The sequence below is a fragment of the Macaca nemestrina genome, chromosome 7 (genome assembly GCF_043159975.1).
Source record: "Macaca nemestrina isolate mMacNem1 chromosome 7, mMacNem.hap1, whole genome shotgun sequence".
Classification (NCBI taxonomy): domain Eukaryota; kingdom Metazoa; phylum Chordata; class Mammalia; order Primates; family Cercopithecidae; genus Macaca; species Macaca nemestrina.
Genome location: NC_092131.1, coordinates 130,931,257 through 130,947,482, shown reverse-complemented (window position 1 = coordinate 130,947,482; position 16,226 = coordinate 130,931,257). Strand labels below are relative to the sequence as shown.

The following is a 16,226-nucleotide window of genomic DNA, read 5'->3' as shown; positions in this document are numbered from 1 at the left end:
TGTCTCTATTGACTTTTTCTGTGCCTTCAGTTCTTTGTGTTGGTTTTTAAAGCATATTTATATCCTCCCTCTCCTTAAAGGACCATTACAATTTCACCTATTTTGTGAAGCCTACCTTAAGAAACTACAGATTTTATTGCTTGAACTAGTCATTTGGCAAAATAATAGTGTATTGCTTTTTCTTTAACATGCTTTATGAAGGTATAATTTACATACAACTATTAATACAATTCATGTGTTAATGTAACCCTTATCACATTAGGGTATAAAACATTCCATCTGCCCTAAACATTTCCTTGCATACTCTTGCAGGGAATGTCCCCCTGCCCTAGTCCCAAGCAACCACTGATGGGTTCCTTTCTGTCACTATAGATTTGATTTTTTCTTTTCTAGAATTTTATACAAATAGAAATATAGAATGTGTACTTTTATTTGTGCCTGGAGTTTTTTCACTCAGCATAATGCTTTCAAAATTCATCCAGATTGTTTTGCATATGTTTGTTTTATTTCTAAGAGATCATTATTTGGTTATACTTCAATTTCCTTATCCACTCACCTGTTGATGGACATTTGAGTTTTCAGACTTCGGTTCTTATGAGCATTTGTGTAAAAGTCTTTGTGTGGACATGTATTTTCTCTTGGGAAAGTACCCAGGAGTGAAATTGTTTGGTGGAATGATATGGGTATGTTACCTTCATGAAAGTTTGCCACATTGTTTTTCAAAGTGCTTGTAGTATTTTTATATTATTACCAGCAATGTAGGAGAGTTCCAGTTGCTATTGCCCTCCAACACTTCGTTATTTTAAACTCTCTGCATTTTCCATATTGTAAATGAAACTGGTTTTTTATCTCACTTTCCAACTGTTCATTGCTAGCATATAGAAATAAAGTTGATTTTTGCACATTTGATTTGCTAAACTCACTTATTGGTTCTAGTAGCTTTTTAATAGATTTCTTAGGAGGTTCTATGTACATAATCATATCATTTCTAAAAAAAGGACAACTTTATTTCCTCCTTTTAAACATCTATGCATTTTGTTTTTCCATCTTTCTTCCTTTCTGCCTTCTTTCCTTTTTTTCCCTTTGCCTTTATTGCACCGACTAGGATCTTCAGTATGATGTTGAATAAAAGTGTTGAAGAATGGACATCCTTACCTTTTTCTTGATGTAGGGATAAAGCTTGTAAGGGAACATTACCTATGGATATTAGTGGCATATATTCATGGCTGCTATTAGGTGAAGAAAGTAAATTCCTTTCTATTCTTAGTTTGTTGGTAGGTTTTATCATGAATAGATGTTGACTTTTGTCAAATGTTTTTTAAATCTAGTAAGATGAAGGTGACACGATTTTTCTCTTTCGTTCTCTTAATATGGTGAATTACGTTGATTGGTTGCTGAATGTGAAACCAACCTTGTGTGGCTGAGCTAAACTCTACTTAGATGTGATATATTATTTCTAAAATATATTGCAGGATATGTTTGCTAATAGTTCGTTAAGATACACATATAACTTCACAAGGGATGTTGGTTTATAATTTCTTTTCTTGCAATGCCTTTGCCTAGTTTTGGTAATAGGTTAATGCTGAACTCATGAGATGGAAAGTGTTCTCTAGTCCTTTTCTCTTAGAAGAGCTTGTATAAGGTTGGTATTCTTTCTTATGTTATTTGATAGAATTTAAAAGTGAAGTCTTCTGGGCCTAGAGTTTTCTTTGTGGAAAGGATTATAATTGCAAATTCAATTCCTTTAACAGATACAGGCACTTCAGACTTTCTGTTTCTCCCTGTGCCAGTTTCAATAGCTTGTCTGCTTTAGTTCTAGAATTTCCATTTGGTTCTTTTTTTAGTTTCCATTTCTCTGTTGAGATTCCTCCTATCTCTTCATTGTGATTACATTTTCCTCTTGGAATATATTTATAATAACTGCTTTAAAGTTCTTGTCTACCAATTCCAACTTCTGGTCATCTTTGGGTTGGTTTCTATGATTCCTTTCTGTCTTGATATTAGGTCACACTTCCTAATTTCTTCACATGACTAGTAATTTTATATCTTATACAGGACATTTTGGATGACAAATTGTTATCTTCTTCCTAAACACTTGAATTTTGTTGTAACAGCTGGTTAACTTGGCTGGACTCAAACTCCAAACTCTATTTCCACTGTGATGCTAAGACTTGCACCTGTTGTTTTATGCTGGGCCCCCAGAGGTCACAACACAGGCATAGCTCATGATTAGTCAGAGGTTTGGGTGGAGTTTGTAAGAGATTTGGGGCCTCCTCCCCTCTGGGTTTCCTCTTTGCCATGACTTGCCCCATCACTTTTCACTCTGGCAGCACTGAATTCCTACCTCTGATTCCTCAGGCCAATAAGACTGCAGCTTTCCAGAAGTCCCACAGAGGAATATTTTTGACTGAATAAGATTTACGTTCACATACTCTTGACATGTCCCTCATCTCTCACCTGAAGCCCAATGATTTTTCTTTTTTTTTCTTTTTTTTTTTTTGAGACGGAGTCTCGCTCTGTCTTCCAGGCTGGAGTGCAGTGGCCAGATCTCAGCTCACTGCAAGCTCCGCCTCCTGGGTTTACGCCATTCTCCTGCCTCAGCCTCCCGAGTAGCTGGGACTACAGGCGTCCGCCACCTCGCCCGGCTAGTTTTTCGTATTTTTTAGTAGAGACGGGGTTTCACCGTGTTAACCAGGATGGTCTGGATCTCCTGACCTCGTGATCTGCCCGTCTCAGCCTCCCAAAGTGCTGGGATTACAGGCTTGAGCCACCTCGCCCGGCCGAAGTCCAATGATTTTTCATGTGTTTTCAAGTAAGTTTAAGAAATAAATACTGGCAGATAATTAAACCAGTCATAAGAACACATTTAAAATAGAATTTAAGCCCAGAATAAAAATTCCTGATTGCAGCCTCTGATACCGTAACATGGTCTGGTCCTATATACCACTCCAACTTCATCTCTTACCATTCTTTGCCTCGTTCATTATCTCTAGCCACCCTAGTCTTCTTACTGTTCCTCAAACACACCAGAGCAGCCGCTATTCCTATCACCTGGAATTCTCTTCCCTCAGATCATTGCATGGTCACTCCTTCTGATATCCAGGTCTCTGATCATACATGCTCTCCTTAGAGAGGTCTTTTCTGATTACCCTATCAAAAACAGCTCAACAAACCTCTCCCCCCACCTCAATTAACATCTTCTACTTTATCTTCTTCAAAGCACTAATCACTATCTGAAATTATTCATTCGTTTTCTTGTTAATTGTCTGGCTCCCCCACTAAAAGGTAAGCACCAAGAGGCCAGAATCTTTGTCTTAATCACCAATGTATCCTTAGTGAACAGTTGTCCGGCATAGAGTATATGTTTGATAAATACTTATGAATAAATAAATGAAGAATGAGATGGGAGGTACTAAGGTAAATCTAAATTTTCCTCCCACTAAACTGATCTAGCAACAAAATAAATTAAAATTATTTGTGCAAAAATCAAACAGTATAATATAAACTATGAGTTCCTTATATGTCATTTAAAATAAAGCCAGTATTTCCTTTTACTGTGTAGGGCAGTGAAACATTACACAATAAATTATGAAATCATGTAAATCAACAAATCAAGTACAAATACTCAATTGGTAGAAGAAGGAAACTAAGTGAAGAGTGAAAAAACAGTGTTGACATGGCTGTCAAAACTGTTTAACATGTAGAAATGAAGTAGATTCATGGCAGTGAAATTTGGGGACAAATGGGCATGTAACTTCATTATGGTTTGAATTAAGGAGATAGGCTATTTCAAAGCTCAAAGGGTACTTATTGATGGTATTTAGCTTCAGAAGATTTATATGATTCATTTTAAAACATAATGCTCTCTTAAAACAGGCCAGGTCCAGTGACTCATGCCTGTAATCCCAGCACTCTGGGAGACCGAGTGGCAGGATTGCTTGAGGCCAGGAGTTTGAGACCAGCCTGGGCAACGTAGTGAGACCCCATCTTTACAAAAAATTTAAAACACAAATTAGCTGGGTATGGTGGCGCACACCTATAGTCCAAGGTGCTTGGGAGACTGAGGTGGGAGGATCATCTGAGCCCAGGAGTTTGAGGTTACAATGAGCTATGATTGCACCACTGCATTCCAGCCTAGGCAACAGAACAAGACCCTGTCTCTCAAACAAACAAGCAAACAAACAAAAAACAGTTATCTCAAATTCAAGTCAAAATAGCAATAACAATAATGAAAGTAATAATAATGCTATGTTTTTACACAATCATTGTTCAGGCTCACAACTCCTATTAATATTTTATTTTATTTTCCTTAAAATTAAAATTATACTATTCAAATTAAAGCAGACATAAAATTAGATTTGGAAGAAAATAACTTTGATGTATTATTTAAACCTTCTAGGATAAAAATACATGCAAATTCTTCTAATCATCCAGAACTAAGAAGACATATGAGGTGTAAAATGGATATTTATTTTTGTTATTCTCAATGGAAGATCAAAGTTATAGTATGGTTCTCAGAAACTATTGTAACAGTTTACTTCATGGTCCAAAATTGCCATAGAAATTTTTCCTGGTGAATGGCAGATGGGGCAGCTAATATTTCCATGTTTATTTCTCAAATGTAGAATTCAAAAGAGAAGTGTCAACGAAAAAAAACCTAACACCTGCAATGGGAATACGTTAGAAATGTAGTATTTTTTTTTTCATGATGTTAATGATTCTAATCTAAATTAATCAAGCTAATTAATGTGTTGCAGTAAGCACTGATGCAAACAGATTTCATTAATAAGTTAATGTAAGTATATGAAAACTCTATCTCTAAATTGATTCCCTTTGAAGAATTTCTGTAAGAACCATAGATTCATCAGAAATGCTCACAGGACAGATCCATATATGTTACAAATGGACAAACTAATAAGTAAATAACATAAAAAATAGTCAAGGGTAGATGTCCTGGCTTCACTACCAAATCATTTAGTAGTGTCAGGCTTGGCTGTGCTCACTGTTACTGTGTTATTGCTCTATACCTTCAAATTATTTAGAAGAGTAGTGACATTCTAACTAGCAAATGTCAAGTCCCGTAGGAGCACTGCTTCTGAACTAAGCTTAAATAAATATTCAATGCTTAATTTTGATTAGGAAATGTTGTTGATATTGTGGTTTTGCTTTGTAATCTGATTTCTACCAAAAGGATTAAAAGAAAGAAAAAAAAAAGGTGAAAGTAGAGAATAGGCATGTTTGTGGATAGGGATTATCTTCATTGTGTTGGCAAGCAAGCAAATTTTGCCTTAGAGCTAAACAAATTTTGCTGATACTCAACTGTCAAATTATCTTGAGGTGAAAGATTTATAATAGCAAAGAGATAATTATGTGAGTAAAGATTTGAAAATCTATAGCACATCAGAGCATTTGATGTTGAGTTTTTAACATGTTTCTTCTTTCACCTGTACAGCTATATAAGACAAATCACTCTGTTCACTCTTGATATCCCAGTCTGTATCTGTTTCTGAATCACTGGAGTAAATGTCAAAGAGAGAGGAAGCTCTAGACCACAATTCATCTGTCTGAGTAGTTGCATTACACAGTCTTTTTCCAAACGCTTTCACTTTGGCTTGAATACCTGAAAGACAATAAGCATAAGTACCTATGAGTTAGACTTTGCTTTTCATATATCTTTAATATACAAAAGATCGATTCAATTGCTTAATCCATTGAAGAGTCAAAACATACCCACACTACGGTGACGGGGCCTTTTCAAAGAAATTTGTGTACTTTTATGCACTGGGCCTTCTTCACAGTGAGTAGGTACTGAAGTGACAGTATTAGATGGATTATCAGCATGGGGTTGGGTTTGCACAACTTCATTTTCACACGTAATCTAAAAATATAAATCGGAGGAGAAATATATTAAAGTTTACCTTATAGGGTTTTATCTTTCAAAAGTTACAAGTAGTAAAAGAGTATAGCTGAAAATTTTCAGTCACATATTAGTAAGGCTGATACTTGAACCTAGGCAAGGTGAATCTATAGTCCAAGCTTTCATGAATTCTGCCATACTGTCTTTTTTCCACTTATAAATCATGAACTCTGGTCAGCCAGAATGTATAAGCTATTTGCTTACAACTAATTATTTTTTTCTTAAATCAACAGCTAGAAGAGATAATACTTTTTTTATTTTTTGAGACAGAGTTTTGCTCTTATTGTCCAAGCTGGAGTACAATGGTGCGATCTCAGCTCACTGCAATCTCCGCCTCCCAGGTTCAATTGATTCTCCTGTCTCAGCTTCCCAAGTAGCTGGGATTACAGGCAGGTGCCACCATGCCTGGCTAATTTTTTTGTATTTTTAGTAGAATCACGGTTTCACCATGTTAGTCAGGCTGGTCTCGAACTCCTGACCTCAGGTGATCCACCCGCCTCAGCCTCCCAAAGTGTTAGGATTATGGGCGTGAGGCACCGCGCCCAGCCGAGATAATATTATTAGTATTAACTAATTTGATATCTTAGCAGTCATATTATTCTAGAAAACCTAATCATTTGTTCTTCATACTTTATAGAGGACTCCTTTAATAAGATAAATGACTTTTAATACTTTCCTGAGAAAAATTACATTGTGAAATGGATTTTTTTCTTTTCTTTTCCTTTTTTTTTTTTTTTTTTTTTTTTTTTTGAGACGGAGTCTCGCTCTGCCGCCCAGGCTGGAGTGCAGTGGCCGGATCTCAGCTCACTGCAAGCTCCGCCTCCCGGGTTCACGCCATTCTCCTGCCTCCGCCTTCCGAGTAGCTGGGACTACAGGCGCCCGCCACCTCGCCCGGCTAGTTTTTTGTATTTTTTAGTAGAGACGGGGTTTCACCGTGTTAGCCAGGATGGTCTCGATCTCCTGACCTCGTGATCCGCCCGTCTCGGCCTCCCAAAGTGCTGGGATTACAGGCTTGAGCCACCGCGCCCGGCCTCTTTTTTTTTTTTTTTTGGAGACAGGGGTCTCCGTCTGCCACCCAGGCTGGAGTGCAGAGGCATGATCTTGGTTCACTGCAACATCCACCCCCTGGGTTCAAGCAATTCTCGTGCCTCAGCCTCCCAAGTAGCTGGGATTACAGGTGCCTGCCACCATGCCTGGCTAATTTTTTGTATTTTTAGTAGAGATAATGTTTCACCATGGTGACCAGGCTGGTCTCAAACTTCTGACCTCAGGTGATCCGCCTGCCTCAGCCTCCCAAAGTGCTGGGATTACAGGCGTGTGCCATTGTGCCAGGCGGTGAAATTTGATTTGTGGGGGAAGTAATATGGGTCAGAGGTAGAAAGAGGGAGGGTTTTGATATGTAAAAGGTAATATAAGACAGGGTACCTACAGATTATGTGGAAGAGGGTAAGAAATATCTGGAAAAGTCAAGAGGGCCTGGGAGGAGAGAAAATAAGTGATAGCGAAATGAAAACAAAATTAAAGTGTTTAGCAGTAGTGGCAGCTGCCTTCAAACCACTGAAAAAATATTTTAGTAGGTGTCTTTGGTGGCTGTACCATAGGCCCAGGCTATTGATACCCAAGTTAAAGAAACTTTGTGGCCAGGCACAGTAGCTCATGCCTCCCAGCACTTCGAGAGGCGGAGGCATGTGGATTACTTGAGGTCAGGATTTCGAGATCAGCCTGGCCAACCTAGTGAAACCCCATCTCTACTAAAATACAAAAATTAGCTGGTGTGGTGGCACATCAGCTACTTGGGAGGCTGAGGCACAATAACTGCTTCAAACCGGGAGGCAGAGGTTGTTGCAGTGAGCAGAGATCACACCACTGCACTCCAGCCTGGGTAACAGAGTGAGACTCTGTTTCAAACACACACATACCCACACACAGGAAAAAAAAAAAAAAAAAAAAAAAAAGATACTTTGTAAGGAAATTTTTGTGAAGAGTCCCTTTGTAACATGATTCTTATTTAAAGGGTTTATCTCCATGTTTAAAAAATCATGACCAATTTTCACTAGTTATATCTACGTCTAAGTCAAGCATTGTCAAAGTCTAGAATAAGCACATATTTCTTTACAAAGAGGTGTATTCTGGATAAAATAGAGTTTTAGAAATTTAATCAGGGTTTGAAAAATAACTTTTGTTCCCTTTATAACAATAATACATTTTTTACTGCAAAAATTTGCATCATACAGAGAAGCAAAAATAAACTAAAAATTTGTCATAATCTCATAATCCATAGCTAAAACTTTATATTTTGATGTTTTTTGTCTTTTTCTGTGTATTTTTAAAAATTGAGATAATATAATGCTTTATAACCTAGTTTTGCCACTTATTTTATATATCATCTTTCTATGTTATTAAATATTCTACATCATAATTTTTATTGCCACATAGGAATGTATTATACAGATATACTACAATTTATTAAAACAATCCGTATTACTAGAAATATTTGAACATAAATCTCCTATGTAGATATCTGATTGCTTCTTCAGATTAAAAGCTTAGAGGCAGAATTTCCAAGCATGTATTAATCCACTAGGACATGAGTCAAAAGAAAATATCTAGAATGAGGCAGAAAGAGACAAAAGGAAAACAGAAAATACAGAAAATGTCATAATAGACATAGGGGATAAGATTTCAGAGTATAACATAAAATGGGGCAGACACAGTATTTGAACAAATAACAGCTGAGAATTTATCAAAATGGATAAAAGGCATTAAGTCATGGTTTTGCAAAAGTACTATAAACCTTTTCTATTTATCAAAATAAAAACAACAGAAACCAAACCTATGCACACTACAATAAAACTGGAAAATGAAGAGAAAAACTTAACAGCAGTCAGAGGAAAAAAGATACATTCTCTTCAATGGAGTAACCATAAGACAGAATAATGCCTAAACTTTTTTTTTTTTTCTTTTGAGACGGAGTCTCGCTCAGTCGCCCAGGCTGGAGTGCAGTGGCGCGATCTCGGCTCACTGCAAGCTCCGCCTCCTGGGTTCACGCCATTCTCCTGCCTCAGCCTCCCAAGTAGCTGGGACTACAGGCGCCCGCCGCCACGCCCGGCTAATTCTTTGCATTTTTAGTAGAGACGGGGTTTCACCATGTTAGCCAGGATGGTCTCGATCTCCTGACCTCGTGATCCTCCCGCCTTGGCCTGCCAAAGTGCTGGGATTACAGGCGTGAGCCACCGTGCCCGGCCATGCCTAAACTTTTAAGGACAACACAGAAAAGACTGAAAGTAGAAGGATGGAAACAGATGTACTATGCAAACACTAAGTTAAAGAAACCTGGTGTTGCTATATTAGCACTATATACCTAGTAACATAGCCATGCAAGTTTGATTCAAAATATATACATACCTAATAACATTGCTAATAACCTAATAACTTCAAGATATAGACCACAAAATGGGTAGAATTTGAAGATTAATATGTAAATTCAAAATCGCAGTGGAAGATTGCAACATCACTTTCTTAGTAATTAATTGAATAAGATAAAAATTCCAAAAGGATATAGGAAATTTAAATATGATTAATAGACATAGCGGAACACTATCCAAGTGCAGTACGCACATTCATCTCAAGTACATATGGAACATTTAAAAAACTATTTTGGGCATGTTACAAGTTTCAACAAATTTCAAAAGATTAAGTCCATATATTGTAGTTTCTCTGGCAGTAGTGTAATTGACCTAGAAATCTATTGCAAAAATTTAACTAAAAAATGCCCAGAGATATGGCAATTAAAAAATATACTTCTAATTAACCCTCAAATAAAATATACAATCACGATGGAAATTAGATAATTTGTACTAAATAATAATAAAAATACTCCATACCTAAAACTTGTAAGATTCAGTAAAGCCATGTTAGGTGGGGACTTACAATCTTCAATGCACATATTAGGATAAAAAAATTAATTGGGCTTAATTTAGGTTGGATTTATTAATATCATGCAAAAAGTATTCCACAAAATATCTCGAACATATCCCCCTCTCAGGACCCAGGTTTTCCTCTATCAACACCATTCTACTGAATTCTACATTTGGGAAATCAGCTTGTGAAACTTAGCTGCGCCATTTACCATTCACCATAAAAATTCTGAAAATCAATGATATAATTTAACTTCGTAAGAAGTTAAAAACAGAGCAGTGGACAAAATTTTAAAATGTAGAGGAAGGGAATAATAAATAAGTGAAATAAATGAAAAAAAATTCTAGAAAGAAGATCAACAAGGCAAAGTTTCTTCTCTGAAAAAACTAATAAAAATCGATAAACTGGTGGGGCGCGGTGGCTCACGCCTGTAATCCCAGCACTTTGGGAGGCTGAGGCAGGTGGATCACTGGAGGTCAGTAGTTTGAGACCAGCCTGGCCAAGATGGTGAAACTCCATCTCTACTAAAAATACAAAAATTAGCCAGAAATGGTGGCAGGCACCTGTAATCCCAGCTACTCGGGAGGCTGAGACAGGAGAATTGCTTGAACCCTGGTGGCAAAGGTTGTAGCGAGCCGAGATTGAGCCACTGCACTCTAGCCTGTGTGACAGAGTGAGCCTCCGTCTAAAAAAGAAAAAAAAAAAAATCAATAACCCATCTGGTGAAGCTGATCAAGAAAAAATGAAAAAGCAAAAATTACTTCGCTCAAACAGAATTTTTTCAAATACAAGATTATCATGAAGGTTTTGTGTCAATACATTTAAAAATTTAGATGGAACAGACAAATTAAAAAACACTATTTATCAAAATGGATAAACAAAATACTATTTATCAATATGGATAAACAAAAGAACTCTGAATAATATTATAACAAAGCAATTGAATCCATCATAAAAAACCTTTCCAAAAGGAAAACTCCTGTCTTATCAATGAGTTCTACCAAATATTAATACCAAATTTATTAATGCATATATAATGGCATTTTATATAAACACTCCAGAGAATGAAAAAAGAGAGAACAATTCCAAATCTGTTGGCATAATCTTCATACCAAACCTGAGAAAGGCATTCCAAGAAAGAAAATAACTGTAGACCAGTTTCACTCATGCACACCGATACAAAAATCCTAAATATTTTATTTTAGTTAATATTTTATTAAGCAATATGGGAAAGGAATAAAGCACTTTGACCAAGTTGAGTTTATTTTAGCCATGCAAGTTTGATTCTATATTTTAAAATCAAGCGATATAATTTACTATATTAACATAATAAAAATGTTATCCTTAATAGATTCAGAACAACCATTTGATAAAATTCACCATTATTTATAATTTAAACTAGGAATAAAGGGGAACATTTCTTTTTATTACAAAGAGAGCTATAAAAAAGTATAGTAAAAATCATATCAAATGGGGAAATATTAAAGGTTTTTCCTCTGAAATTAGGAATGAGAAAAGGATTCCCCTCACCTCTTCTGTTCCCCACACTGTACTGGAAGTTCAAGCCAGTGCAACAGGAAGAATATGAAATAAAAACACGAACATCAAACACTTTTTTCAGATGATATTTTTGTACATGTATAAAATTCAAGAGAATTTATAAACTATTGAAATTAATAAGTGAGTTTAACAAGATTTTTGGATACAAGTTCAATAAAAATTAATTTATCAATATATACTTATAGATTATAAAATTTAAAATACCACTTATAGTAGCAAAATCAAATAGCTGTGAATAAATCTAATGAAAGATATATAAGACCTCTATATCAAATACCATGAGTAACTTTTAAGAGAAATTTAAAAACCCAAATAAATGGAGATATGCGTTCATGGATTAGAAGAATCAATATTGTCAATATGCCATTTATTCCCACATTCATTTATGAATTCCATGGAGTCATAATCAAAATCCTAGTACATAATTTGTGAAAATTGACAAACCAATTCTGAAATGTATCTAGAAATCTAAAGAGCCCAACATAGTCAAAATATCCACAAATATGAACAAGAGGTATTAATAAATTGGATATTAATTCTTAATAAAGCTATATAAGACACTGTGATATTTTTGCTAAGACAGGCAAACAGATAAGTGAAACAGAATAAAGTATGTGGAAACAGACCTATGCATATAAAGGGCACTTGATTTATGACAAAGTTGACATTGCAAGGCCAAGAAGAAATGCTAGTAGTTTCAGTAAAAGATGCTGAGTCAAATGGGTATCAATGTTGGGAAAAATGAAACTTAAATCCTACCTCACACCAAACACAAAAATCAATTCTGAATTAGATCTAAATATAAAAAGTAAAAACAACAAAGTTTATTACAAACAGCATAGTAGAATGTTTTAAGTATTAAGCATAAAGAAAATTATTGGTAATTTGGACTACATCAGAATTAAGAACTTCAGTACATCAAAAGACATTATTAAGAACCAAGAGGCAACTCACAGTGGGAAATGATAACATTTAACTGAAAAAGGACTTCGAGGTAGAATCTATTAAAAATTCTAAATCAACAAGAAAAGCCAGACGATCCAACAGAAAAATGGGCTAGATTTAAAAGGGCATGTCACTGAAAGCTACCCAAATATCCAATTAATATTTGAAAAGGTATTTCCTTACTAATTTCATCGGTAATCAGGGGATGAAAAACAAAAACACTACTACCCACTCTGCAAATGGACTCAGATGTGAAAGACTAGAAATCCCACATATGGGCAAGAATGTGGAACAATGGAAACTATCATACTTCTGGTAGAAGTGTAAATTTGTACAAGTATTTTAGAAAACTATTTGGTATTATCTACTGAAGTTTAATACTATGACCCAGCAATTCTAGGTAGATTTCCTCAGAAATGTGTGCACATGTGGACCAAAAGACATGTACAAGAGAGTTTATAGTAGTATTACTTATGATATTCCCAATGGGTAACAACCCAAATGTTCAACAATAGACAGATAAATTTTGGTATAGTCATACAATGGAATACTACATAACAATGAAAATGAACTACTGTTATATGCAATAATATGGATATAGTGACTCCTGGGGTGCTAGCAATGTTCTGTTTCTCTGACCTGGGTTGTGGTTATACATGTTCAGTTTATGATAATTTAATACTTGTCCACTTAAGATTTGTTCACTTTTCTGTGTATTTGCTATAGTTCAAGTAAACAACTTAAAAAATTCAGTTGGGTTTTTAAAAAAAGAATGCACAAGTAACAGTTAAGGGAAAACAATAATCAAGTCCCTTTCTTTCCTTGGAAGTGGTGTCTTATCTTTTCTGAAGCCCCCAAGGATATTTAACATTCACATTTGTATTTATCTATATATAGCACCAAGCACCCAGAACAGTGACTACAATAGCTCCTCAATAAATGTTGTAGAATGACTGGAAATATGATTTGTAGACAGCTAGTCCTGGGATTAGGAAGAAAAACATTGGGTGGGGGAAGAAGTCAGATAGACAAGCCAATTTTTTAGCGATGTGATTAGGGTTCTCTATCCAGACCAGGCTGAACATTTATTGCTATTAACTCAAAATCTTTTTTTTTTTTTAACCTTATATACTTTTAAAGTGACTATTTTAGAACTCACGCATTTTTCTCGTAATTCAGCAAGTATATTAATGTACTATGGATTGTTATAAATGTTGGCTGGTTACACTTACTAAATGGAAAACAGATGTATTATGTATGCTGGATCTGTTTCCCAATGGTTAGTTTTGATGGGTTATAAAGACTTTGGTTGTTGGACTAGCTTGGCTTTTCTTCTCCAAGTTTTTGGTTAGGTTGTATAATTATGAAGAAGAAAAATGGTGTAGGGGGATGTGTGGGGCACATGTTTAGTATTTATCTCTCTTGCTATACACATACATATGTACATGGATGTACATGTTTGGGCAAAGTTTGCATAGGTGGTGATGGTGGACAGATGGTTCAAGGAAAGGACAGCTATCTTGACAGATATACAGCTTGGTGAGGAGGGAAACTGGCAGATAATTGAAAATTCAATTATAATGCAAAAAAAATTGTTCTTATAATCATGTAATCATTCCATAAATTTTTATTCAACTACTTAAATTTGAAAATATTGTTTTAGGCACTGCAATACAATGGCAAAGAAATCAGACATGATCCTAGCTCTCATGGAGCTTACATTCTAATGCGAGAAACAAATATTAAGCAAACTACACAATTATTTCATGGCAATTATGGTAAGTGCTACTGAAGTATCTGTACTATTGAATCACATGAAGTACACGAAGAATGAGAGTACATAGAACTAAGTGATGAAGGGGAAAGATGTTTAGCTGACTTTTAAGGGAAAAAGACTTAATCGGTAGTGATGGGAGTGGGGGGGGCATAGTTCCAGGATATTATAATACATAGAACAACTGAGCAAGTCTTGTTGGTAGGAAGTAATATAGTATGTCCAAGAACTGAAAGGTCAGCATGATGGTACACGGTGAGCAACAGGGACAGTGGCCTTGGATAGGGCTAGTGTGGTATGCAGGGGGAAAAAGCATGCGGGGCCATGTAAATTGGGTTAATAATTTTGTTCTTTATCTTAATAATTGCAGGATGCCATTAAAGGGTCTTAAACACCCACCCCAATGTAGGAAGCAGGTTAGTACTGCAGAAAGAGTGTTGGTATGGCAACTGGACCTAAGTAAGGATTACAAACTCCTGAGGAAATTACTAACCTCTTGCTATAATTTAATCTGTGTCATGGTGGTAAGGCTGAAATTTATCACAAGGAAGGCTGGAAAGTTTTCTTTAAAATGGTAAGTGGGGAAGAAGGTAGTAGTAACCAGATGCAAAATAAGTGCAAACAATGTTTAGAAGGAACAGAAAAGTAGGCAGAAGAGAGCAAGATGGGGAAATTCAGCTCACCAGGGATACTGAACTTAAAGGCAGCTAGAGCTAGTAACAGTCAAAAGGAAGTTTAGGGGTGGGAAGGGATTTATTAGCAAGCTCCATCTTCATCTGTAGCTCCACATCTCCTTCGCCCCATCATCTGTGACACAAATAAGGGACTTTCCTCAAGTTTATGTAATGTTATGCAAACACAGTTTCAAGCACCCCAATCCTGGAGATTTGCTCAAATTAAACGCTTTCTATTTAAAAACCCTGGAGCGGGGAGTGAAAGCAACTCAGTACTCTGCAGGACAAGGCTGTGTGTGTGTGTGTTTTTTGGGGAGGAGCAGTTAGAAGGAATTAACTGGGTTACTTAATTCCAAAGTGTTAGTGCTAAATGGGACCTTGGAGATCACCTCTAAAGTACACTCCTAAATTTGCAGATTAGAAAACAGGAACTTTGGAGATGAGGTGCTTTTCCCAAGGTGACACTAAGTGGAGGAGCCCAGTCAGAGTCCAGGGGTCCTTCCAAAACCCTCGGTGGTCTCTCTTTACCTGTGAAGCCGCAGCCTGCTTCCCAGCTCGTGGACGTGTACAGGAGACTGGATCTGGGACAGTCTCAGAATGCCTGGCTGCCTGGAGCTCTCCTCCCGTGTCCGGGCGGCCTGCTTGGTCTTTCTCCTCTTCCCCCTTAGATGCCGGGGCGGGCACTCGGTGCAGGGTGGGCACGGCGCCTGCCACTAGCCTCAGGCGCTGGGAGAAGCGCAGGTTCTTCTGGATAACCGAAGAGACGTCAAAACAGGCTGGGGCAAAGTGGTCAGAGCAGATGACCGAGCGGTCATTGCCTCCGTACCAGTCGGCGCGGCAGCCCCGCACGAAGCGGTCCCAGAGCAGCCGCACGGCCCGGTCTTTGGGGAAGCGGAACAGCGACTTCCCAGACTTGGTGGTGTTGCCGCAGTGGGCGGCCACACAACGGGCCGGCATGGCGGCCGTCTTCGGTGCGCGGGAGCCGGGCTCCCTGGACCTTCGCCCTTGGGCACGCTCCTCGCAGCTGCCTCGGCGAGGCACGTCCTCTCCTCCTCACCTGTCCCCTCTGGGTCGGGATCGTTTCCTTCCCTACCTCTGGCCACCGGAAGTGGCGATCTGGGGCCCCCAATGGGAGGGCTCTTCGATGTCTTTCTTCCTCCTCCTCCTCCCTGCACTGCTCCCCAGGAGCAGGTGGACACAAGCAGAGGGATACAAATTTCGCGCGGGGAGCGCTGAGGTAGGCCGTAAAGAGGAACGGACCGGAAGTGGTGGTTGTCATAGCCACCAATGTGGCCAGGCTCTTCCCAAGCTTATCCTCCTCCCAATACTCCCGCTCTGTTTTTATGAGGCCGGAAAAATAGAACGAGGAAGTGGTGACGCACTGGACTCTCACGAATACAACCAGAAGCTACAACAACTGCGTGGCCCTATGGATTCG

The 16,226-nt window shown here is 37.5% G+C and overlaps 2 protein-coding genes across 3 annotated transcripts in view; one reads left to right on the top strand and one right to left on the bottom strand.

Moving 5' to 3' along the window:
- The window catches only part of LOC105487639 (leucine rich repeat containing 49), a 208,178-nt gene that overhangs the window by 22,219 nt on the left and 169,733 nt on the right, over nucleotides 1-16,226 (top strand). The gene's annotated exons all lie outside the window — the stretch shown is intronic.
- LOC105487630 (THAP domain containing 10) lies at nucleotides 5,282-16,224 on the bottom strand. The gene is made up of 3 exons (XM_011751136.2): nucleotides 15,317-16,224; nucleotides 5,731-5,878; nucleotides 5,282-5,620 (listed from the first exon to the last, which is right to left on the bottom strand). Exons 1-3 carry the CDS (start codon nucleotides 15,743-15,745, stop codon nucleotides 5,424-5,426), a joined length of 774 nt encoding a protein of 257 aa, XP_011749438.1. The 5' UTR covers nucleotides 15,746-16,224; the 3' UTR covers nucleotides 5,282-5,423.